The sequence below is a fragment of the Scyliorhinus torazame genome, chromosome 3 (genome assembly GCF_047496885.1).
Source record: "Scyliorhinus torazame isolate Kashiwa2021f chromosome 3, sScyTor2.1, whole genome shotgun sequence".
NCBI classification, from domain to species: Eukaryota; Metazoa; Chordata; class Chondrichthyes; order Carcharhiniformes; family Scyliorhinidae; genus Scyliorhinus; species Scyliorhinus torazame.
In genome coordinates, this window is record NC_092709.1 from 9527856 (window position 1) to 9553502 (window position 25647).

Sequence of the window (25647 nt, forward strand, 5' to 3'; positions counted from 1 at the left end):
GCCGCACACACACATTACACTCCCCACACACACTCATCCCAGCCGCACACACACACTGCACTCCCCACACACACTCATCCCAGCCGCACACACACATTACACTCCCCACACAAACTCATCCCAGCTGCACACACACATTACACTCCCCACACACACTCATCCCAGCCGCACACACACATTACACTCCCCACACACACTCATCCCAGCCGCACACACACATTACACTCCCCACACACACTCATCCCAGCCGCACACACACATTACACTCCCCACACACACTCATCCCAGCCACACACACACATTACACTCCCCACACTCACCCTCCCAGCCGCGCACACACATTACACTCGCCACACACACTCATCCCAGCCGCACACACACATTACACTCCCCACACACACTCATCCCAGCCACACACACACATTACACTCCCCACACACACTCATCCCAGCCACACACACACATTACACTCCCCACACACACTCATCCCAGCCACACACACACATTACACTCCCCACACACACTCATCCCAGCCGCACACACACATTACACACCCCAGACACACTCATCCCAGCCGCACACACACATTACACTCCCCACACACACTCATCCCAGCCCCACACACACATTACACTCCCCACACACACTCATCCCAGCCGCACAGTCACATTACACTCCCCACGCACACTCATCCCAGCCACACACACACATTACACTCCCCACACACACTCATCCCAGCCACACACACACATTACACTCCCCACACACACTCATCCCAGCCACACACACACATTACACTCCCCACACACACTCATCCCAGCCGCACAGACACATTACACTCCCCACACACACTCATCCCAGCCGCACAGTCACATTACACTCCCCACGCACACTCATCCCAGCCACACACACACATTACACTCCCCACACACACTCATCCCAGCCACACACACACATTACACTCGCCACACACACTCATCACAGCCGCACACACACATTACACTCCCCACACACACTCATCCCAGCCGCACATACACATTACACTCCCCACACACAGTCATCCCAGCCACACACACACATTACACTCCCCACACACACTCATCCGAGCCGCACACACACATTACACTCCCCACACACACTCATCCCAGCCGCACACACACATTACACTCCCCACACACACTCATCCCAGCCGCACACACACACTGCACTCCCCACACACACTCATCCCAGCCACACACACACATTACACTCCCCACACACACTCATCCCAGCCACACACACATTACACTCCCCATACACACTCATCCCAGCCGCACACACACATTACACTCCCCACACACACTCATCCCAGCCGCACACACACATTACACTCCCCACACACATTCATCCCAGCCGCACACACACATTACACTCCCCACACACACTCATCCCAGCCGCACACACACATTACACTCCCCACACACACTCATCCCAGCCGCACACACACATTACACTCCCCACACACACTCATCCCAGCCGCACACACACATTACACTCCCCATACACACTCATCCCAGCCGCACACACACATTACACTCCCCACACACACTCATCCCAGCCGCACACACACATTACACTCCCCAAACACATTCATCCCAGCCGCACTCACACATTACACTCCCCACACACACTCATCCCAGCCGCACACACACATTACACTCCCCACACACACTCATCCCAGCCGCACACACACATTACACTCCCCACTCACACTCATCCCAGCCGCACACACACATTACACTCCCCACACACACTCATCCCAGCCAACAAGATGGCACTGGTCGCGCTGGAGCCGCCCATACAGCTGATGGGTCAGATGGGGCCAGAGGGCACCCGGGGGGGGTGGCCTGGGGACACCCATATGACCAATGACCCTAAGTTCACCGTGGGCTGTTAGCGGTGTGCGCAGCTGCATGGCTGCCTTGCCGGATGCAGCAATGGAGTTCCGTGCCCGTCCGCCCGGACCCCACAACCCACCTCCTGGCCACCCCCCCGCTACTCCCCCCGGCGCTGGCAGAAGCCCCCCTGGCCACCGGCACAACTGTCAGCAAACTATGGCGATGTTGGACACTTTCCGTACCCACCCCCCCGCCCCTCCCCTCGCTCCCTCAGCAGACACGGTTTCGCAATTTTGAAAAGCGCAAGTGAACCGCGCCGTCGATAACTCGGCCGGCCGGAGGCATTAAGCTTGGGCGGGACTCACAGGCCACCCCGCCGAATGTCACATGTTTTTCGGCAGGGGAGGCGACCCGCCAGCGGGATGTACTGGCCCCGCCATTGCCAGGAAGATGTCCTTTTGACAGCGCCTCTCGCCGCCGGAAATCCCGTGCGCCGGCATGGGATCGGAATTTCCTGCCGGTGAATCCCGTCCAATATAATTTGTGATCGTGCAACTCATCTTTCCTTGGCCACCGACACTGAATCCTAGGCTGAACCTTGGACTCATGTGTCACAGCGTGCTGCCTGACAAACTCCTGTGACTGCCCTATAGTTACTGAGCTCTGTGTGTCACGGTTTCATTGGTCCATTCCAAATCTAGACATCACCGCATCAACTCCCTAATTGGGTTAGTGATGTAATGACCATCAGGAGGTCAAAGTACTACAGGTTACCGAGCAACCATAAATAGGTTCACTGCTGACAGATTTCTTTTGACGAAGAATAGAACTGACCCATTCACAAGATCAGAACAGAGATAGGGGGACAGATACCTGACCCATTGTAGTTCATGCACACATGACAACAAACTTTATTACCAGCTGCAATGTCAACTATCTGATCCCTGCATAAGTTAGAGGTTTCTGCGACCACTCCCTTATCCACTCCATTCCAAGCCTTGACAATGCCCAAGCCTGTGGTTTTGGCCGAGTAGATGGACAGCAGGCATTATCTGGGAACAACACCAAAATCATCTATGTCGCTGGGTCAAAATCCTGGAACTCCCTCCCTAGCAGCACAGTGGACGTACCTACACCACGTGGACTGTAGCAGGTTCAAGAAGGCGGCTCACCCGCCCCCCCCCCACCTTCTCAAGGGGCAATTAGGGATGGACAATAAATGCTGGATATTCATGAAGTAATAAAGAAAAAATTATCTCCTTAAATGAAGATATTCTTCCTGACATCTAACACTAAATTCTTGTTAACTCTGTCACCGGGCAGCACGGCGGTGCAGTGGGTTAGCACTGCTGCCTCACGGCGCCGAGGTCCCAGGTTCGATCCCGGCCCCGGGTCACTGTCCGTGTGGAGTTTGCACATTCTCCCCATGTCTCGCGAATAGAAGGATGGGAAAGATCCCATGGCACTACTTTGAAGAAGAGCAGGGGAGTTCTGCCAGGTGCCCTGGCCAACATTGGTCCCTCAATCAATGTCACTAAATCACGGCACCGAGGTAACAGGTTCGATCCCGGCTGTGGGTCACTGTCCGTGTGGAGTTTGCACATTCTCCCCGTGTCTGAGTGGGTCTCACCACCACAACCCAAAGATGTGCAGGTTAGGTGGATTGGCCGCGCTAAATTGCCCCTTAATTGGACAAGAAAAATCGGGTACTCTAAATTTATTTTTTTTAAAACACTGGGCGGGATTTTCCGATGCCCGACACCAATATCGGAATTGCCGATCAGGCAGAGAATCGACTCTGACGCCCAAATCGGGTCCGGAGCTACTTGGACGCTGGTCAGCCATGCTCTGTCCCATTGGAAAGGGCGTCGTCGGGTCATATGCTAGGCACCATCGCAACGGCGTTGGCGTCTCATCTGCCAGCCCTCCTGCGATGCTCTGTTCCCGATGGGCCGGGTTCCTGGCGGCGTGGGGCACGTGTGGCCCCAGGGTTCGTGGACCGTGCGTGCCGGCCGCGGACTGTGCCCAGCACCGGCACACTTAAGCGGGATCTGTGTCGCTGGCCGGGGGGGGGGGGGGGGGGGGGGGGGGGGAGGTCGCGGACGGCGGGTTTGTACGGCACGACTGCTGCAGGTCGTCAGCCGTGCACATGCGTGGCCAGGGACCAGGCCATTGTCAGGCCGTATTTGGCGCGGGAGCGGGTGCGAGCCCCTCACCTGTCTCGGATTCGGTGAGGGTTTCAGAAATTTTGGTCGTAAAAAACCACACATGCTCCGTTGTCATCAACACTCAGTCGCTGAAACGGAGAATCCAGCCCCCATCTCTTTATTCTAGTCTGCTGCAATATTGTGAAATATTGCACCTTTCCTGGAATGGTTAATATCTGGTTAGCTTCTATAAGGTCTGTCTAACCGCCATATAAGTACGCGAAGCTTAAAGAGCCTTATGTTGCTACTGCAATTAGTGCTTTGAGTTTACTAAAACCTTGCATCCCAAGGCTGCTGATTTTAATTAATTTTAGGGGTGAAATTTAAGGAGGAAAAACTGGTCTTGCATTTATATGCCATCTTCCACATCCTCAGGATGTCCCAGAGAGTGTTACAGTCGATGAGGTACTTTTGGAAGTGTAGTCATGTTGCCATGTAGGGAGACGCCACACAGCGATCCCCGACAAACAGCAATATCATAATGGCCAAATAATCTGTTTTAGCTCAGGTTCATCAGAGAATAACACCGACCGTACCTTCCCCTTTATCCAGTGTATGAGAACTGGGTTCTTCAAGGCTGCTAGGTTGCTCTTTCCCAGAACTCCTCCTGCAGTGGTGTCTTTAAAGATGTTTGTGTCGTCAGTCCGTTCACTCACGTTTTCAAAGTTGACATCAGTAATCTGGGAAAGGAAACGTAACGGACACCAATTAACAGCAAACTCTGAGCGCTAGAAATCGATAGTCAATGGAAGCCATTATAATCTGGATTATGCTGCCTGCCGGAGTGGGGGGGACATATTTAATAGTAACTTTCAAAAGGGATTTGTAAAAGTATTTGAAAAGAAAACAACATTTGCAGGGATACGGGGAATAAGCAGGGGTAGCTCTTTCAAATTGGTGTCAGAGACTCAATGGGTCAATTGGCCGCCTTCATTGCTGTATGATTCACTGATTACGTTTGAAAGATTATTAAAGAATGTGACAGGATAGACCTCGGGTGGGGTTTTCCCGCTCTGTCAGGGCAGGGCCGGCACCGTAAAACCGTTCACAATGACATTGACATCACCAGGGCAGTAAAATCCGACCAGCGTAAAATTCTGCACTGAGGGGAAATGTTTCTGCTTTGGGGGGGTTCGGGGGAAAGGGGTGTAGCGGGGAGGAGTGGGCGGGAGTCACAGAATTATTCCCGGGCGGAAGAAGGCCATTCGACCCATCATCTCTGCACCTGCTCCCCAAATGAACATCATGGTTTTGTGCCATACCTCTGCCTTTCCCCCAGACCCCTGCCTTTCCCCCAGACCCCTGCCTTTCCCCCAGACCCCTGCCTTTCCCCCAGACCACTGCCTTTCCCCCAGACCCCTGCCTTTCCCCCACACCCCTGCCTTTCAACCATACCCCTGCCTTTCCCCCAGACCCCTGCCTTTCCCCCAGACCCCTGCCTTTCCCCCAGACCCCTGCCTTTCCCCATCCCCTGCCTTTCCCCCATTACCCTGCCTTTCCCCCATACCCCTGCCTTTCCCCCACACCCCTGCCTTTCCCCCATTACCCTGCCTTTCCCCCATACCCCTGCCTTTCCCCCATACCCCTGCCTTTCCCCCATTACCCTGCCTTTCCCCCATACCCCTGCCTTTCCCCCACACCCCTGCCTTTCCCCCATTACCCTGCCTTTCCCCCATACACCTGCCTTTCCCCCAGACCCCTGCCTTTCCCCCACACCCCTGCCTTTCCCCCATAACCCTGCCTTTCCCCCAGACCCCTGCCTTTCCCCCACACCCCTGCCTTTCCCCCACACCCCTGCCTTTCCCCCATTACCCTGCCTTTCCCCCATACCCCTGCCTTTCATCCCCCACCCCTGCCTTTCCCCCATTACCCTGCCTTTCCCCCATACCCCTACCTTTCCCCCAGACCCCTGCCTTTCCCCCACACCCCTGCCTTTCCCCCATAACCCTGCCTTTCCCCCAGACCCCTGCCTTTCCCCCAGACCCCTGCCTTTCCCCCAGACCCCTGCCTTTCCCCCAGACCCCTGCCTTTCCCCCAGACCCCCTGCCTTCCTCCCCCTGCTTTTCCCCATACCCCTGTCTTTCCCCATTCCCCTGCCTTTCCCCCATACCCCTGCCTTTCCCCCATACCCCTGCCTTTCCCCTATACCCCTGCCTTTCCCCTATACCCCTGCCTTTCCCCCACACTCCTGCCTTTCCCCCACACTCCTGCCTTTCCCCCACAACCCTGCCTTTCCCCCAGACCCCTGCCTTTCCCCCACACTCCTGCCTTTCCCCCACAACCCTGCCTTTCCCCCAGACCCCTGCCTTTCCCCTATACCCCTGCCTTTCCCCCACAACCCTGCCTTTCCCCAGACCCCTGCCTTTCCCCTATACCCCTGCCTTTCCCCCATACCCCTGCCTTTCCCCCAGACCCCTGCCTTTCCCCCAGACCCCCTGCCTTCCTCCCCCTGCTTTTCCCCATACCCCTGTCTTTCCCCATTCCCCTGCCTTTCCCCCATACCCCTGCCTTTCCCCCATACCCCTGCCTTTCCCCCATACCCCTGCCTTTCCCCCAGACCCCTGCCTTTCCCCCAGACCCCTGCCTTTCAACCATACCTCTGCCTTTCCCCCATAACCATGCCTTTCCCCTAGACCCCTGCCTTTCCCCCAGACCCCTGCCTTTCCCACAGACCCCTGCCTTTCCCCCAGACCCCTGCCTTTCCCCCACACCCCTGCCTTTCCCCCAGACCCCTGCCTTTCCCCCAGACCCCTGCCTTTCCCCCAGACCCCTGCCTTTCCCCCACACCCCTGCCTTTCCCCCATAACCCTGCCTTTCCCCCAGACCCCTGCCTTTCCCCCAGACCCCTGCCTTTCCCCCACAACCCTGCCTTTCCCCCATACCCCTGCCTTTCCCCCAGACCCCTGCCTTTCCCCCAGACCCCTGCCTTTCCCCATTCCCCTGCCTTTCCCCATACCCCTGCCTTTCCCCCACACACCTGCCTTTCCCCCATTCCCCTGCCTTTCCCCCACTCCCCTGCCTTACCCCCACACCCCTGCCTTTCCCCCATTCCCCTGCCTTTCCCCCACACTCCTGCCTTTCCCCCATTCCCCTGCCTTTCCCCCATACCCCTGCCTTTCCCCCATACCCCTGCCTTTCCCCCATACCCCTGCCTTTCCCCCAGACCCCTGCCTTTCCCCCACACCCCTGCCTTTCCCCCATAACCCTGCCTTTCCCCCAGACCCCTGCCTTTCCCCCAGACCCCTGCCTTTCCCCCACAACCCTGCCTTTCCCCCATACCCCCTGCCTTCCTCCCCCTGCTTTTCCCCATACCCCTGTCTTTCCCCATTCCCCTGCCTTTCCCCCATACCCCTGCCTTTCCCCTATACTCCTGCCTTTCCCCCACACCCCTACCTTTCCCCCACACCCCTGCCTTTCCCCCATACCCCTGCCTTTCCCCCATACCCCTGCCTTTCCCCCATTCCCCTGCCTTTCCCCATACCCCTGCCTTTCCCCCATACCCCTGCCTTTCCCCCATTCCCCTGCCTTTCCCCATACCCATGCCTTTCCCCCATACCCCTGCCTTTCCCCCATTCCCCTGCCTTTCCCGAAGACGTGCTGTTAGGTGAATTGGACATTCTGAATTCTCCCTCAGTGTACCCGAACAGGCGCCGGAATGTGGCGACTAGGGGCTTTTCACAGTAACTTCATTGCAGTGTTAATGTAAGCCTACTTGTGGCAATAATAAAGATAATTATTATTATCTACCCTAATGGCGATGGGGATATTGAAAGGTTTTCTGCAGGAGCTGGGAATTGTGTCTGGCGGAATACAGGATCAGAACCAATTTCTCTCGGGGAGGTGCAGCTGCACACACCCCTTCGCAGGCCAAGAACGACAGGGAACCACATATGGATGGCATTTTACGAATTTGTAAAAACAAATACTCCAGTCAAATAATTGGGATGAAAACAGCGTGGATCGATCCTAAAATTAAAATCGTCAAACTCAGGAAATACTCATCAGATCTGGCAACATTTGACTGATTGCCACAGGTCAGAGAAGAAGGTTGCCAGCTCAGGCTGGATCTCACATCTCCAATAGCCCTGCCCAGTCAAAGAACTCCTTTTGAAGTATCTGTTTGCTCACTTTTGTGCTTACGGACCAAAGGGGGTCGCAGAGAAAATGTAAAATTTGCAGAAAACACTGCAGACTCGGAATAGTGTTTACAAGAGTGAAAATAAATAAATAACAGCAACGACCGCTGGACCTCCCCCCCCCCCCCCCACAGCCCCCCCCCCTCCCCTACTCTACTGTCAGTAAGGGCAAGTGCGGTGGGCAGCACGTTAGCACAGTGGTTAGCACTGTTGCTTCACAGCTCCAGGGTCCCAGGTTTGATTCCCGGCTTGGGTCACTGTCTGTGCGGAGTCTGCACGTTCTCCCCGTGTCTGCGTGGGTTTCCTCCGAGTGCGCCGGTTTCCTCCCGAAAGACGTGCTTGTTCGGCAATTTGGACATTCTGAATTCTCCCTCCGTGTACCCGAACAGGTGCCGGAGTATGGTGACTAGGGGCTTTTCACAGTAACTTCATAGCAGTGTTAATGTAAGCCTACTTGTGACAATAAAGATTATTAAAAAATAAAAGTAAGAAAACACCTGGCCAGGTGTATAATTCAGGATTGTCTGTTACTGGGATCTTCCTGTTCCTCACGACTGGAGGTAAACACTTGCAGGAAATGGTCACAGAGGGAAAGAAGAGAAAATAAAGTTGAGGAAAAGACAATGGACAACATTCTTCTGTTTCCCCCCCACCCACCTTTGTCTCCAGCACCGTCACAAGGGGCCGAATGGCCTCCTTCAGTATCTTATTGCTCGATGGTTAAAATGGTCACCATTAAACAGAACCTACCACAATTCGAATAAGTTGGTCCTCTTCATTGGTTGAATTTCTCCATAACAAGCCAACGTTGATGTTGGATACAATTTTAAATCCAGCACACTCTGTTCCTTCGCCCGTGTCTAACCGTACCTCCGCGGTATAACTGTATTTGTAGGTCTTCTCCGCATTAAACCTTGGTCCACCGCGTGCTGCTGGTTAAAAAAGAAATGAAAATGAAAGTAAAGAGGATTCCCAGCGGCATTGCACATGACGTGTTCTTGACAGGAATATCTCAGGTATCATCGCTTTGTTTCAGGTCTGTGACAGTTCTTCACGGATTGCATCACATCTTCAGGAAGGGCACTCGAGCTGGCTTCAAGGAACCAGCCTGGCAACAGTGACGAGAGACAGTGGAAGAGACGTAAGTAAAGGGAACCAGGTTCTGCATGCGCACTGATGACACCCACCCCTACCTCACTTCTTTGTCAAGCCCCTTCATTTTTGGGCGGCACGGTAGCACAGTGGTTAGCACTGTTGCTTCACTTGGTAAGTTACTGCAGTGCACCTTGTAGATGGTACAGATGGCTGCCACTGTTCGTCGGTGGTGGAGGGTCACTGTCTGTGCGGAGTCTGCACGTTCTCCCCGTGTCTGCGTGGGTTTCCTCCGGGTGCTCCGGTTTCCTCCCACAAGTCCCGAAAGACGTGCTTGTTAGGTGAATTGGACATTCTGAATTCTCCCTCTGTGTACCCGAACAGGCGCCGGAATGTGGCGACTAGGGGCTTTTCACAGTAACTTCATTGCAGTGTTAATGTAAGCCTACTTGTGACAATAATAAAGATTGTTTTTATTGCCCTTTGACCTGTCAAATGGCTCATCTGACATCCAGTCCTGCGAGAGCAAAAATCTCCTCCAACTAAATATTGGGAAGATTCAAGTTATTGGTCGGTCTCTTTGATCCCTAACCATCGATTCCAACCTTTTCCCTGATGCTTTCCTGAGGCTGAATCCGACTGTAAGCCAGCCTACTTGTGACAACAATAAAGATTATTATTAAAACTTTAGCCTTCCGCGTGACCACAGATCCGTAACAGTGCTAAAACCGCCTCCTGCCGCCTCTGTGACATCCTTTCTCTGTCCCTGCCTCAGCCGACCTGATGCTGAAACTCACTTCCATGCTTTCGTTAAGCTCCTGATTTGACAACCTCCAGCCTCCCATCTTCCATCCTTCGCAAACCTGAGCTGATCCAAAGGTCTGCTGCCCCTATCCTAACCAGATCCCATTCAGCCATCACCGTCTGTATTTGGGGGTCGTTCCTGGCTCACAGTCTGGCAACACATCCATTTAAAAAAGATCATCCTGGTATTCAGGTCCCTGCAAGTCCTCGCTGCTCCCTAACTCTGCAATCTCCCCCAGTCCCAGAATTCGAGATCTTCTGGCCTTTTGAGCTGGGGGGGTCAAAGAAAAACACAAGATTGGGTTTGGTAGATTTTTGTTAGGTGAGATTTTAAATGTTACGGAATCAAGATGGGCAGATGGTGTTAAATCCAGATCAGCCATGATCTAAATCATAGAACAGACTCCAGGGGTTGGATGGCTTCCTCCAGTTATTGTGTTAGGAGTTCTCGTTCAAGATTTTCTTTTTTAAAAAAAATATATTTATTAAAGTTTTTTAACACAATTTCTCTCCCTTACAAACAATAACCCCCCCCCCCCCCCCCGTAACAAAAAAAACCGAGAAATCGTGCAGAGCAAGATATATACATGGCAAAATTATATATTTACACAGCTTTGTACACTGGCCCTCACCCGTACGTGCCAGTTTAATAGAACATAGAACGATACAGCGCAGTACAGGCCCTTCGGCCCACGATGTTGCACCGAAACAAAAGCCATCCAACCTACACTATGCCATTATCATCCATATGCTTATCCAATAATTTCCCCAACCCTTCATGTTATCTCTTGCTCATCCACCCTCCCAGGCAGTCCCCCCTTTCCCCCCCCCCCCTCCTCCCCCCTCCCAGGACGTCCCCTCCACCCCCCCCGCCCCCCCTCCCAAGGTTGCTGCTGCTGCTGACCGACCTTCCTCTAACGCTCCGCGAGATAGTCTAGGAACGGTTGCCACCGCCTGTAGAACCCCTGCGCAGACCCTCTCAAGGCGAACTTAATCCTCTCCAACTTTATGAACCCAGCCATATCATTTATCCTGGCCTCCAGGCTGGGGGGCTTCGCCTCCTTCCACATTAGCAAGATCCTTCGCCGGGCTACTAGGGACGCAAAGGCCAGAATGCCGGCCTCTTTCGCCTCCTGCACTCCCGGTTTGTCCACTACTCCAAATATTGCTAGCCCCCAGCTTGGCTTGACCCCGACTTTCACCACCTGAGATATTGCTCCCGCCACTCCTCTCCAGAACCCCTCCAGTGCCGGGCATGACCTAAACATATGGACATGGTTCGCCGGGCTCCCTGAGCACCTTCCACATCTGTCCTCTACCCCAAAGAACCTACTCAACCTCGCCCCCCTCAAGTGCGCTCTGTGAACCACCTTAAATTGTATCAGGCTGAGCCTGGCACACGAGGAGGAGGAATTAACCCTACCTCGGGCATCAGCCCACAGACCTTCCTCGATCTCCTCCCCCAGCTCCTCCTCCCATTTACCCTTCAACTCTTCTACCAGCGCTTCCCCCTCTTCTTTCAACTCCTGGTGTATTTCCGACACCTTGCCCTCCCCGACCCATACACCCGAGATCACCCTATCTTGAACTTCTTGTGCCGGGAACAACGGGAATTCCCTCACCTGTCGCCTCACAAAAGCCCTCACCTGCATATATCTAAAGGCATTTCCCGGGGGTGTTCAAGATTTTCTTAAGGTTAATGTGCAGGTTCAGTCGCTAGTCAGGAAGGCAAATGCAATGTTAGCATTCATGTCGAGAGGGCTAGAATACAAAAGCAGGGATGTACTGCTGAGGCTGTGTAAGGCTCTGGTCAGACCCCATTTGGAGTATTGTGAGCAGTTTTGGGCTCCGTATCTAAGGAAGGATGTGCTGGCCTTGGAAAGGGTTCAGAGGAGGTTCACGAGAATGATCCCTGGAATGAAGAGCTTGTCGTATGAAGAGCAGTTGAGGACTCTGGGTCTGTACTCGTTGGAGTTTAGAAGGATGAGGGGGGAATCTTATTGAAACGTACAAGAAACTGCGAGGCCTGGATAGAGTGAATATGGAGAGGATGTTTCCACTTGTAGGAAAAACCAGAACCCGAGGGCACAGCCTCAGGCTGAAGGGACGATCCTTTAAAACAGAGATGAGGAGGAATTTCTTCAGCCAGAGGGTGGTGAATCTGTGGAACTCTTTGCCGCAGAAGGCTGTGGAGGCCAAATCACTGAGTGTCTTTAAGACAGAGATAGATAGGTTCTTGATTAATAAGGGGATCAGGGGTTATGGGGATGAGAAACATATCAGCCATAAACGATTCGGAGGGAAATGTAGCTGGTCTGATTAGTAAGTTCGCGGATGACACCAAGGTTGGTGGAGAGGCAGATAGTGTTGAGGATTGTCAGAGGATACAGCAGGACATAGATAAGTTGGAGATTTGAGCAGAGAAATGGGAAATGGTGTTAAATCCAGACAAATGTGAAGTAATACATTTTGGTAGGTCTAACATAGAGGGGAAATGTACCGTAAAGTCAGAGAGATCTGGGCGTGCAGAGCTTTGAAGGTGTCAACACAAGTGGACAAGGCAGTCAAGAAAGCATACGGAATGCTTGCCTTCATTGGACGGGGCATCAAGTATAAAAACTGGCAAGTCATGCTACAATTGTATAGAACCTTGGTACGGCCGCACTTGGAATATTGCACACAATTCTGGTCGCCACACTACCAGAAGGATGTGGCTTTGGAGAGGGTGCAGAGAAGGTTTACCTGGATGTTGCCTGGTCTGGAGGGTGTTAGCTATGTGGAGAGGCTGAATAGACTGAAACTGTTTTCATTAGAAAGACGGAGGTTGAGGGGTGACCTGAGCGAGGTCTACAAGATTATGAGGGGCATAGATAGAGTGGATGGGCAGGCACTCTTTCCCAGGGTGGATGGTTCAGTCACCAGGGGGCATAAGTTTAAGGTCCGTGGGGCAAAGTTTAGAGGAGATGTGTGAGGCAGGTCTTTTACACAGAGGGTGGTGATTGCCTGGAACGCGTTGCCAGGGGAGGTTGTGGAAGCAGATACATTAACGGTGTTCAAAAGGCATCTTGACAAACACATGGATAGGATGGGTATAGAGGGATACGGCACAAGGAAGTGCTGAGGGTTTTGGCAAAGATTGATATCATGACCGGTACAGGCTTGGAGGGCCGAAGGGCCTGTTCCTGTGCTGGATTGCTTTTTTGTTCTTTGTTCTATGATTGAATGGTGGAGCAGACTCAATGGGTCGAATGGCCTAATTCTGCTCCTATGTTTTATTGCCTTATGGTCTTAAGTGTTCCTACATCTTCAGACTCATTTTGAACAATACTCGGGAGATTTACCAGTGGATTATGAAAAGTCTGGCATCTAACATCAGTTCACCACACGTCACCAAACTGTCCATTACTACAAAAAAAAGCCAATCATGAAAAGAAGGAACAGGGCCATTTTCCGATGCTGCCAAACTACAGCAAGAAACAATTAATCTCTAAATGACCTTAGGATGTGTCCAAGGCGAATTAGCTTCTAACTGATGAGGATTTGCCTATTTTCCAGGATCTAGACCTCATGAATTAAAGATACAGATCAACTACATCCAGGTGGACTATGACTATGGAAGGATGCATTGCAATACTCTCCGATCACTATTTATTGGGGAGCAATGCCAGAGGAGTTCTGATATAACTTGTTAAACTGTTCTCACTTTTGATCCATGTGTTGCTTATTCTGAGGCAGAGATCACCTCATACAGGAGGTAGGCGTATGTGTGTTTTACAGTTCACTTGGGGAGTCTGAGTTGCTGTGGCAACATACATGTTGCAGTCTGGAGCTATGGATAGTGATGGTCGAGGCTCCAATTTCTTTCCATCACATGGCAAACCAGGAATCTCTCCCACTCTTACCGCCTGACATTATTTTGAATTACACCGGAGCTTAGCAAGCTGGAGTCCCCTGTTGCTTCCTACATGGCAACACCTCGACCAATCATCATCAACTGGCCAACCAATCAGCACCCTGTTTTCCCCTATAAGCTATGAGAGATGGCAGATGGAGTTTAACCTGGACAAATGTGAGGTAATGCATTTTGGAAGGTCTAATGCAGGTAGGGAATATACAGTGAATGGTAGAACCCTCAAGAGTATTGAAAGTCAAAGAGATCTAGGAGTACAGGTCCACAGATCACTGAAAGGGGCTACACAGGTGGAGAAGGTAGTCAAGAAGGCATACGGCATGCTTGCCTTCATTGGCCGGGGCATTGAGTATAAGAATTGGCAAGTCATGTTGCAGCTGTATAGAACCTTAGTTAGGCCACACTTGGAGTATAGTGTTCAATTCTGGTCGCCACACTACCAGAAGGATGTGGAGGCTTTAGAGAGGGTGCAGAAGAGATTTACCAGAATGTTGCCTGGTATGGAGGGCATAAGCTATGAGGAGCGATTGAATAAACTCGGTTTGTTCTCACTGGAACGAAGGAGGTTGAGGGGCGACCTGATAGAGGTATACAAAATTATGAGGGGCATAGACAGAGTGGATAGTCAGAGGCTTTTCCCCAGGGTAGAGGGGTCAATTACTAGGGGGCATAGGTTTAAGGTGAGAGGGGCAAAGTTTAGAGTAGATGTACGAGGCAAGTTTTTTACGCAGAGGGTAGTGGGTGCCTGGAACTCACTACCGGAGGAGGTAGTGGAGGCAGGGACGATAGGGACATTTAAGGGGCATCTTGACAAATATATGAATAGGATGGGAATAGAAGGATACGGACCCAGGAAGTGTAGAAGATTGTAGTTTAGTCGGGCAGTATGGTCGGCACGGGCTTGGAGGGCCGAAGGGCCTGTTCCTGTGCTGTACATTTCTTTGTTCTTTGTTCTTTGTACAAATTGTTGTCATCATTTGAAATTTGGTATTCTTGCATTTTGTCCTGATAAGCGCAAGATGAAAAGCTTCGGCAACATGTCTCTTTTCAGCGATATTTAATTTCTGAATTACCAAGCAACTCAGTTGACAAAAGATCAAGTTAACAAAATTAGACAAAAAATTGCTGAGGCGCAGTTTTCAGCTCACTGAGAAACAGAAGAAGTCCCCTGCTGTCCTCACACATGAAACATGCATCGAAGATGTTATATAAATGCAACTTTTTGTTGCAACCTGCTTCTCCCCACCCCAGCACAGCGCCCGCTCAGATTCCATTTACTAATCCGCGCCTTAAGTTTTATTAATCAGCATGTTGGGACACTGATCTCTGTGATCATATGCATGATGTTTGCTCAAACTCTGTATCCCTCCCTATTTAAGCACTCCATCGAGAAGCTCTGTATCACTGCTACCCACTAATAACAGACCAGTGCTGGCGTCTCTTATACAATACAATATGTGTGACAATGTGAAGTGCACACATATTTTAAAAGCAATGATTGTATTAAAGTGCCTGATAAGCTAAAGCCTTCACAAACTCAATGGCACAATCAGCTTATCAAACTGCGATGCTGTCACAATCTATAAAACTTGGGACAAGGGTCAAACTTGGTGCAGGCTTTTGAGGTGGGAATCTGGGGGTGAGGCTTAACGCCAGAGCCTCAGACCTATCCCTAGCAATCCCCGAGCTTAATGAACATGGCAAAGTACAGTGTTCACATCTTACTGCAATGGATGGGTTTCGTAGACCGCCACAGCTTTCTCCATTACGCAACATGCAATGGTTCAAAAATACGTCTGAATTTAAAAATATCAAATCCTAAACAAAATCAATCAGCTGCAAATGTCTCTGTCTCTCTCTCTAGAACTGAGAGGTTCTAACCCTTGGGAAAGGCTGAAGAGCTGAGGTTCATTTCTTGTCAAGAAAACTGGAGGTTGAGAGCTGAGTTTTAATAAAGATGTTTAAAATTTTGGCTGGCGGAATTTTGCGTGGCCCCCCCCAATTGGACGATCCCGGCGCTGTCGTTGGGGTTTCCTGTTCTGTGCACCACCCCCGCCCACCCTCCCCCTCCTCCGCTCCCTGAAAACCCAAGGCAGGGGGTTCACTGTCGACAGGACTAGAAGATCTCGCCAGTGAGAACTACTGGAAATCCCGACCGGTGTTTCCACTTCACCACTGGGAGGGACAGAAATTGGATAGACATGAATAAACCCAATGGGGAATTCAGGAGAAGCTTCTTTACTCAGAGAGTGGCGAGATTGTGGAACTCACACCCACAGGGAGTGGTTAAACCCAGTAAAGTTTCATTTAAAGGAAAGTCAACTAAAGACATCAGCGACAGAGAGACAGTGAGGAATAGAACGATATGTTGTCAGAGTTGGACCATAAGACATAGGAGCTGGAGCAGGCCTTCGAGCCTGCTCCGCTAGTCAATAAGCTCACGGGTGATCTGATTGTGGCCTTCATCGCACTTTCCTGCATGTCCCTATTACCCTTGGCTCCCTTGTCAATCAAACATTTGTAGGCTAGGAGGAGGCTCGTGTGGAACATAAATGTTGACGTGGGTTAATCAGTCCCGTACCAGCCTCCCCGAACAGGCGTCAGAATGTGCCAACCAGGGGCTTTTCACAGTAACTTCATTTGAAGCCAACTTGTGACAATAAGCGATTTTCATTTCATTCAAATAGGCTGTTTCCGTGCTGTAAATTACTTTTAATTCTATGCTTAGTGGTTATGGTCCATTATTAAAAACAAACCTGTAGTACACTAACCAAAGAACCCAGAGAATCCCTACCGTACAGAAGGAGGCTCTCCAGCCAATCAGCTCTGCACCCACCATCTGAAAGAGCACCGTACCTAGGGCCACTCCCCCGTCCTATCCCCGTAACCCTATGACCCCATCTAATCTGCACACCTTTGGACACTAAGGGGCAATTTAGTATGGCCAGTTCAGGCAGTGCCCTATTTGCACACCCCCCCTTCACCAACACTCCGACTCCCTCCCTCCCCACCACCCTCCGTTCCCCTCTCTCCCCACCCCCACCCCCCCTTCCTTTCCCTTCTGTTGGTACAGAGGCGAGGGTATCTGGTCTCTCCAGCGCAAAGTTTAGTGCTTTGTAGATATGTGTTGTGAACTGTTTTAATAGTCAGAGTATCCACCCCACCCCCTCCCCGTACATTGGTGCCGAGGGGAGGGTACCCTGGCCGCGATTCTCCAAAATGGAGACTAAGTGTTTGCACCGTCGTGAACACCGTCGCGTTTCACGTTGGCGCGGAATGGCCGCGGGGACGACCGATTCTGGCCCCTACGCAACATGGGGCCAGCCGCGCAACAAAGTAGGCTTGGAGGGGGGGGAGTGGCCGGCCCGCCGATCGGTGGGCCCCGATCGCGGGCCAGATCCCATCGGAGGCCCCCCCGGGGATGGAGCCACCCTCCCCCACCCCCCACCCCCCCCCCCCACCCCCACAGGCCGCCCCCCGACCCTTCGCGCAGAGTTCCCGCCAGCAGGGACCAGGGGTGAACAGGGGTGAACTCTGCCGTTTCCGCACGTCCACTCAGCCCATCCGGGCCGGAGAATCGGCGGCCCGCGACTGGCGCCGTGCCAAACCCGCCGGCGCAAATGTCGGTGATTCTGCGCACCTCGGAGAATCGCGCGCCGGCGTCGGGGCGGCGTGGCGCGGTTTAGTCAATTCTCCGGCCCGGTGCGGGGCTGGGAGAATCGCGCCGGTGTCGGGGCGGCGTGGCGCGGCTGTGTCGGTTCTCCGGCCCGGCGCGGGGCTGGGAGAATCGCGCCGGTGTCGGGGCGGCGTGGCGCGGCTGTGTCGATTCTCCGGCCCGGCGCGGGCCGGCGTGGCGCGGTTGCGTCGGTTCTCCGGCCCGGCGCGGGGCTGGGAGAATCGCGCCCCCTGTTTCTCCAACACAAAATTAGTGTTTGTACCGTTTGGCCTTGTATATATTTTTACTGTTTTAATAAAAAGATATGGCCAATCCACCTAACCAGCACATCTTTGGACTTTATTAAGACTGAAGTTTGGGAGAAAGGCATAAATTGGGAGGATGTGAGTCTGTACCTGCACAATTCCACCGCACCATTGACCCCAATCCAACCCCCAATCCCCATCCACACGCACATTGGGCTTGGTTTACAGGTGCAACAGGTGATTAAGAAGGCAAATGGAATTTTGTCCTTCATTGCTAGAGGGATGGAGTTTAAGACTCGGGAGGTCCTGCTGCAATTGTATAAGGTGTTAGTGAGGCCACACCTGGAGTATTGTGTTCAGTTTTGGTCTCCTTACTTGAGAAAGGACGTACTGGCACTGGAGGGTGTGCAGAGGAGATTCACTAGGTTAATCCCAGAGCTGAAGGGGTTGGATTACGAGGAGAGGTTGAGTAGACTGGGACTGTACTCGTTGGAATTTAGAAGGATGAGGGGGGATCTTATGGAAACATATAAGATTATGAAGGGAATAGATAGGATAGATGCGGGCAGGTTGTTTCCACTGGTGGGTGAAAGCAGAATTAGGGGGCATAGCCTCAAAATAAGGGGAAGTAGATTTAGGACTGAGTTTAGGAGGAACTTCTTCACCCAAAGGGTTGTGAATCTGTGGAATTCCTTGCCCAGTGAAGCAGTAGAGGCTCCTTCATTAAATGTTTTTAAGATAAAGATAGATAGTTTTTTGAAGAATAAAGGGATTAAGGGTTATGGTGTTCGGGCCGGAAAGTGGAGCTGAGTCCACAAAAGATCAGCCATGAGCTCATTGAATGGCGGAGCAGGTTTGAGGGGCCAGATGGCCTACTCCTGCTCCTAGTTCTTATGTTCTTATGTAATCGCAGCTGAGCTTCTCAGGAAAAAAGACAGAGCTGTATTTACTGAATAAAGAACATTTTCATAGTCAGGGAAGCCCATGATGCATGTGGCCACTAAGTCATACCCTTAAAGTGGCCATATATTCACACCAAAGCTCTGAAGAAGGTTCAAATTGGACTCGAAAGGTTAACTCTGTTTCCCTCTCCACAGATGCTGCCTGACCTCCTGAGTATTTCCAGCATTTTCTGTTTCTATTCCACATCTCCAGCTTCTGTAGTATTTTGCTTTTATATCTTTGCATTTACATTGGCAGGTGCCTGATTGAGAGATGCGTGGTGTGAGGATGAAGAAAATGAAAAAGGAAGAGTATTTTATTGAAAGACGGAATACAGTCTTTCAAAGCAAAAACTGGGAAAAAACAGTCTTCAATTGATTCAAACACCCACGAACGCACCTGTGTGTTTTCACATCAGGGGACTATAGCGGAATAGGAACCCTGCTTCTGCGGCCTAGTCTGTAACCTCAGCAAAGTGCTACGCTCTTCCAATCCTTTCCAAAATTCTCAAACAGGCTTAATAAAAGAACCAGGAGTGTGATTTTATTCAACGCTGCAAGGTGTGACATCTGGAAGGCCCTGCCTGAAAGGACGTCAGAAGCAGGTTCAACAATAACTTGCGAAATGATATATACTGGACAAGGAAAAATTCAAAGGAACACGGGTAAAGAGCAAGGGGGACGGAATTAACTGAATTGCACTTTCAAAGAGCTTGCACTGGCTCGATAGGCCAAATGGCCTCATTCTATGCTGTAAGATTCTATGATTCCACGATCTAATTTACTGGGGAAGGACGAAGCCACATTGGCAGCAGGCAGGACTGTAGTTGCAATTGCGTTCACGTTCAATTTGCAACACTTGAACACCACTACCAGGATTGTAGCAGGTGTATTAGCAAACGGAGCACATTCTTACTGGACCAATGATCTGGAGACAGAAGTTCAAATCCCACCACAGACGATGGGGGAATTTACATTTAATTAATTAAATAAATCTGGAATAAAAAGCTAGTCTCAGGAATGGTGACCCTGAAACTATCAGATTGTCGCAAAACCCCGTCTAGCTCATTAATGCCCTTTAGGGAAGGAAATCTGCTGTCTTTACCCGGTCTGGCCTACATATGAGTTCAGACCACAGTGATGAGGTTGACTCTTAATTGCCCTCTGGAATGGCCCAGTAAGCTATTTAGTTGTGTTCAAGAAGGGTGCTCCCACCTTCTCAAGGGCAATTAGGGATGGGCAATAAATGCTGACCTTGCCACATCCTCTGGATGAATTAAAAAAAGTTAGGAAGGTTTTGGGATTGGTGAAATACATGACCAGGAAAGATTACACTTCATGGTCATTATCAAACTTCAATACCCCTCAATCGCACATTCCTTCAAATATCTGTTCTATTCTCCTGTGGAGTTCTTCACACACTGGGCTGGATTCTCCGTTTTTGGGACTATGTCCCTCTGTAGTTGTGAAAACTGTGGTCTTTTACGCCAGGAAAACTGGTGTCAAAATGCCACAGATTCACAGCCTTGCAGGGGGCTAGCAGGGAGCTGTCGTAGAGCTCGCAGCTCTAGCTGCCGATACACCACCCCGCACCTCCGGGTCAGAGGCCGCGCATGCACACGGTGGCGGCCTCCAGCAGCAGTGCCGTGCTCCTTGGCGGACTCAGCCCGCGGACCTGGACAGCCGCAATAGTGCCCCGCATCGGCCGCTCGCCCGACCCAGACCGCCCGCACACATAGCCCTCAGTCTCGAAGGAAGCCCCCCTGCCCTTATGTAACTTAATGTAACTTAATCGAAACCAATTAATTTTACTGAGGTTCGCTCAAGTTCCCTTTGCGAGAGACTGGGGCAGTACTGAAACTGTTTGCGTAGCTCAGTTTATTTATTCCTGACAAATCTTGACCATTTGAGCAGTAGTCCCATTGAGGCCTTTTCTTGTGGGCAGTTTGTGGTACATCAATATTCTTTGTGCAGATGAAAACAACTTTTTTGCGTTCCCATTGGCTCTTACATCTTAATGAACAAAGTAGCTTCGAGTCAGAAGAGAAAGAAATCAAGATGGAAAGAACAACATCAAGGACATGTTTCCTGGATGAAAGAGATCCCATGTTACATCACAGCACAGAAACAGGCCCAGCAAGCCAACTGTTCCACGCGAGCTTCCTCCTGGCCCATTTCAACACACCCCATCAGCACAACCTTTTTATTCCTTTCAACCTCCTGCTTTCAGCAGCTTCTCCTGAAGTTCACCGATGCCATTCACCCCAGCTACTCCTGGTGGGCCTGAGCTCCCACCAGTCTCTGGCTAAAGACGTTTCTCCTGAATTCCAGACTAGATTTGTTGGTTTCAACTTTCTCCAGCCTCAGCTCCCTATGAGTGTCTCTCTATTCTTCCAAATCTCAGTGGAACAGCAGAGAGTGGAATGCTTGCCACAATCGGCAAATTGCTGGTGTTAAATTAAATGATTTTTGTTTTAGTATCTTGTCTCATTAACTGGTGAAGACAGGCAAAGGATAAAAACTAGATAATAAACGTCAGGTAGAAGTAAATGCTGCAAAACTACAAATAAGATCCTCGGACTACACACAGAAAAGATGAAAGACACCAAGAAAGCAGCACTAACGACACATTACTCACTTTTTGCCGATGTTGAAGAGGAGGCCATTAGGATCAACAGCACCCAGAGTGTTGACATTTTTCGGCACAGCGTTACCCTGGCAGGAGGAATTCGGAAAGGGGCAGCATCAAAGAAAACAGAAACAGGGGGGGAGAGAGACAGATGAGTAAAATGAAATCAACTGAATAGAAAGAGTTAGGGCAGAAGGTTTAACGTTTATCGAGATGGAACAGAGGTCAGATTCCAAACTCCAAACAGTGGTTCTAGGCCCCTGGGTTAAATATTAATCAGCTGTGATTTGACATGGATCCTGGAATCAACTGGCCCAAAAACATTCCAGGTCCTCAGTTCATGGGAATGAAAAGGCACCGGCGACACCTCACACTCGCTCAAGGTGATGAATCAGCTTGGCAAAGGCTTTGTTACTCCCTCCAGTGTAACTTTCTGTCCATTTTCACAGGCCTGAAAATTAATGCGGTAGATGTTAAAGGCCTCTTTGAAAAGGTCCAGGAAAGTCCTTCTTGTTGTTGAAATCACGAAGTACGTATGAAGCTCTCAAGTTTAATCTTATATCCCACTCTCATCCCGAGTTCACTGATGTCATCCAGGATTTGGGATGGCTGTTTCACCAGGTCATTGGTTACGAAAGAAAAGACTTGCATTTATGTAGCACCTTTCGTAACTGTAGGAAATTGCAAATTGCTGGACAGCCAATCAAGTCCTTGTGAAACATTGCATTGTTGTAATGGAAGAAACACAGCAGCCAATGCGATCAACTGTTTTAATGATGTTGGTCCAGGGATAAATACTGGCCAATGCACCTTGTGGCATCGGTCCACCCGAGCAGGAAATATGGGTCTCAGTTTACCAGGTCATTCACAAGATGACACATATGTTCTAACCTCAGACAGAACCTTAGCACTGCACTGGAAGGGTCAGCCTGGATTTCATGCTCAAGTCACTGGAGTGGATCCTGAACACACAACCTTTTGATTGTGAGGTGAGTGTGCAATTCAACTGAGCCATGGCTGTGCAAAGATCCCAAATGGAAAAGGGACTCATCTAGGTAGTGACCTCTTGCCAAGGACCTCACTGCCAAGGTTAATGCATGAACACTGCCCCCTCTGGTGATCACAGTAAGAAGTCTTACAACACCAGGTTAAAGTCCAACAGGTTTGTTTCAAACACTAGCTTTCGGAGCGCTGCTCCTTCCTCAGGTGAATGAAGAGGTATGTTCCAGAAACATATATATAGACAGATTCAAAGATGCCGGACAATGCTAGGAATGCGAGCATTAGCAGGTGGTTAAATCTTTACAGATCCAGAGATGGGGTAACCCCAGGTTAAAGAGGTGTGAATTGTCTCAACCCAGGACAGTTGGTAGGATTTCGCAAGCCCAGGCCAGATGGTGGGGGATGACTGTAATGCGACATGAATCCCAGGTCCCGGTTGAGGCCGCACTCATGTGTGCGGAACTTGGCTATAAGTTTCTGCTCGGCGATTCTGCGTTGTCGCGCGTCCTGAAGGCCGCCTTGGAGAACGCTTACCCGGAGATCAGAGGCTGAATGCCCTTGATTGCTGAAGTGTTCCCCGACTGGAAGGGAACATTCCTGCCTGGTGATTGTCGCGCGATGTCCGTTCATTCGTTGTCGCAGCGTCTGCATGGTCTCGCCAGTGTACCACGCTTCGGGACATCCTTTCCTGCAGCGTATGAGGTAGACAACGTTGGCCGAGTCGCACGAGTATGTACCGCGTACCTCTGGTGATGAACAAGAGGGGGGGCAATGGCCACTGGCAGAACTCACTGAGCACTCTTTATGGTTAATGGCCCTCACAATCCAATACAAAGGCATTGCACTCGTGTCAATATGGCCTCTGCGAGACTGGGAGAGTTTGCTTCTATAAGCACAAAAAGACTGAGCTACGAGTAAGGGATGGTGCAAGAAAAAAATCAGGTGCGGATCCACTCTAAATGATTCACCCACTGCACTCCGGTGCAGACACGATGGGCCGATTGGCCTCCTTCTGCACTGTAAATTCTATGATTCTAATGCTAAATGGTCTCACTCCAGGGTGGTAGCACAGTGGTTAGCATAGTTGCTTCACAGCTCTAGGGTCCCGGGTTCAATTCCCGGCTTGGGTCACTGTCCGTGCGGAGTCTGCACGTTCTCCCCGTGTCTGCGTGGGTTTCCTCCGGGTGCTCCGGTTTCCTCCCGCAGTCCAAAGATGTGCGGGTTAGGTGGATTGGCCATGCTAAAATTGCCCTTAGTGTCCACAAAAAAAGGTTAGGTGGGGTTGCTGAGTTGCTGGGGTACGGGTGAGGGCTTAAGTGGGGTGCTAATTCCACGGGCCAATGCCGACTCGATGGGCGGAATGGCCTCCTTTGGCACTGTAAATTCTGTAAAGCTGCTGTTGGAAAGGCTCTGGAGAGAAACAAAAATGGAACCAAGTCCTTAAAAAGGTTCACAGAATTGTTAGAGACAGAAAGAGGCCATTCAGCCCCTCCAATGTGCACCAGCTCTTTTTTCTTTCAAATACACGGATAGGGTGGGTATGGAGGGATATGGTAGTAGGAAGTGCTGAGGTTTTTGACCAAGGGTGGTATCATGACTGGTACAGGCTTTGAGGCCGTAGGGCCTGTTCCTGTGCTGTCCAGTTCTTTGTTCTCTCCGAATGAGAGACTCGCTTAGTGTTGGTTCCCTCCGCTTTCTCGCTGTAACCCTGTATATTGTTCCTTTTCTGATAACAATTGAGTGTTGTCTCCGCCACACTCTCAGCCAGTGCGTTCCAGGCATTAACCGCTCGCTGCGTGCAAATTTTTTTCTCTCACATCAGTTTTGCTTCTTTTGCTAATGACTTTAAACCCACGCACTCTCGTTCTCGATCCTTTCACAAGTGGAAAAGTTTCTCCCTGTCTACTCTGTCCAGACCCCTCATGATTTTGAGCATCTTTATTAAATCTCCTCTCAGCTTTCCATTCTCCAAGGAAAACTGTCCCAACGTCTCCGATCTATCCTCATAACTGAAGCTCCCTATCCTTGGAACCATTATCATCAATCTTTCCTGCACTTAAAATAGGGTAGGAATGAGTGAGCTAACACATGCCGGGCATTGCAGAGATCCTGTTAATGTTTCAAATGTAAATGGGTTCCAATGTCACTGATAGTCTGATGATTGATGATGTGATGATCATGCGGAGTTGGAAGTACATCCTGCCTTAAGAGGAAAGAATTTCACCACGTGGTTGCCTGTACTCCAAAGGACTGGAGTTAATACCTACCTCTTCTTACGGTCTTGTTCTGAGTGGCACTACTTCTTCTTGAGTTCTCTGCACGAAGGAAAGTCTAACCCACAGCGCCACGACCTCCACCATGGGGAGGGCAAAGAGGCAGGTCCCAAATCCACCCATAGCCAGAACAGGGATTGAACCTCATGTTGTCGGCACCAATCTGACCCACACCAGTCAACCAGTCAACTGAGCCAACCAGACTTCCAAGGAGTCGAGATGCCATGGCAACATCCCCTTCTCCATGCATGGTGCAGTCTGGAGCGATGGATAGTGATGGTAGTGGCTCCAATTTCTTTCCATCAACCAGGACAACACGGCACAAAGTGGCTAGCACTGCTGTCTCACAGCACCAGGAACCAGCTTCAATTCCGACCTTGGGTTTCCTCCGGGTCTCCTGTTTGCTCCCACAGTCCAGAGATGCGCAGGTTAGGTGGATTGGCCATGGTAAAAATTGCCCCTTAGTGTCCAAAGATGTGCAGGTTAGGTGAGGATCGGGCAGGGGCGTAAGTAGGGGGCTCTTTCAGAGGGTCAGTGCAAACATGATGGGTTGAATGGCTTCCTTCTGCACTGTAGAAATTCTATGGTTCTACGGCTGACCAGGAGTCTCACCCGCTCTTACCGCCAGCCATTGGTGTGAGTTGGAAGAATTTACAAGTTGCCGCACAACCTGTTGGGCCGAGTTGTGAACTCACCTTCCTCGGCCACCGAGTCCTGGAGTGGGCCTTGAACCCAGAGCCTCTGGCTCAAAGGCAGGGACACTACCCATTGCGCCGCAAGCAGGAGAATGGGATCAAAGGCTATGTGGAGAAAGCAGGCTATTGAGTTGGATGGTCAGCCATGATCGTGATGAGT

The 25647-nt window shown here is 50.9% G+C and overlaps 1 protein-coding gene across 1 annotated transcript in view; it reads right to left on the reverse strand.

Annotated features, from left to right (window-relative positions):
- The window catches only part of LOC140408289 (microsomal triglyceride transfer protein large subunit-like), a 116148-nt gene extending 94416 nt beyond the window's left edge, over positions 1–21732 (reverse strand). The window contains 3 exon segments of the mRNA XM_072495278.1: positions 4621–4764; positions 8971–9152; positions 21527–21732. Of these exon segments, the coding sequence (XP_072351379.1) occupies positions 4621–4764; positions 8971–9152; positions 21527–21584 (384 nt within the window). The 5' untranslated portion in view covers positions 21585–21732.
- Positions 21733–25647: the final 3915 nt, after the last annotated feature.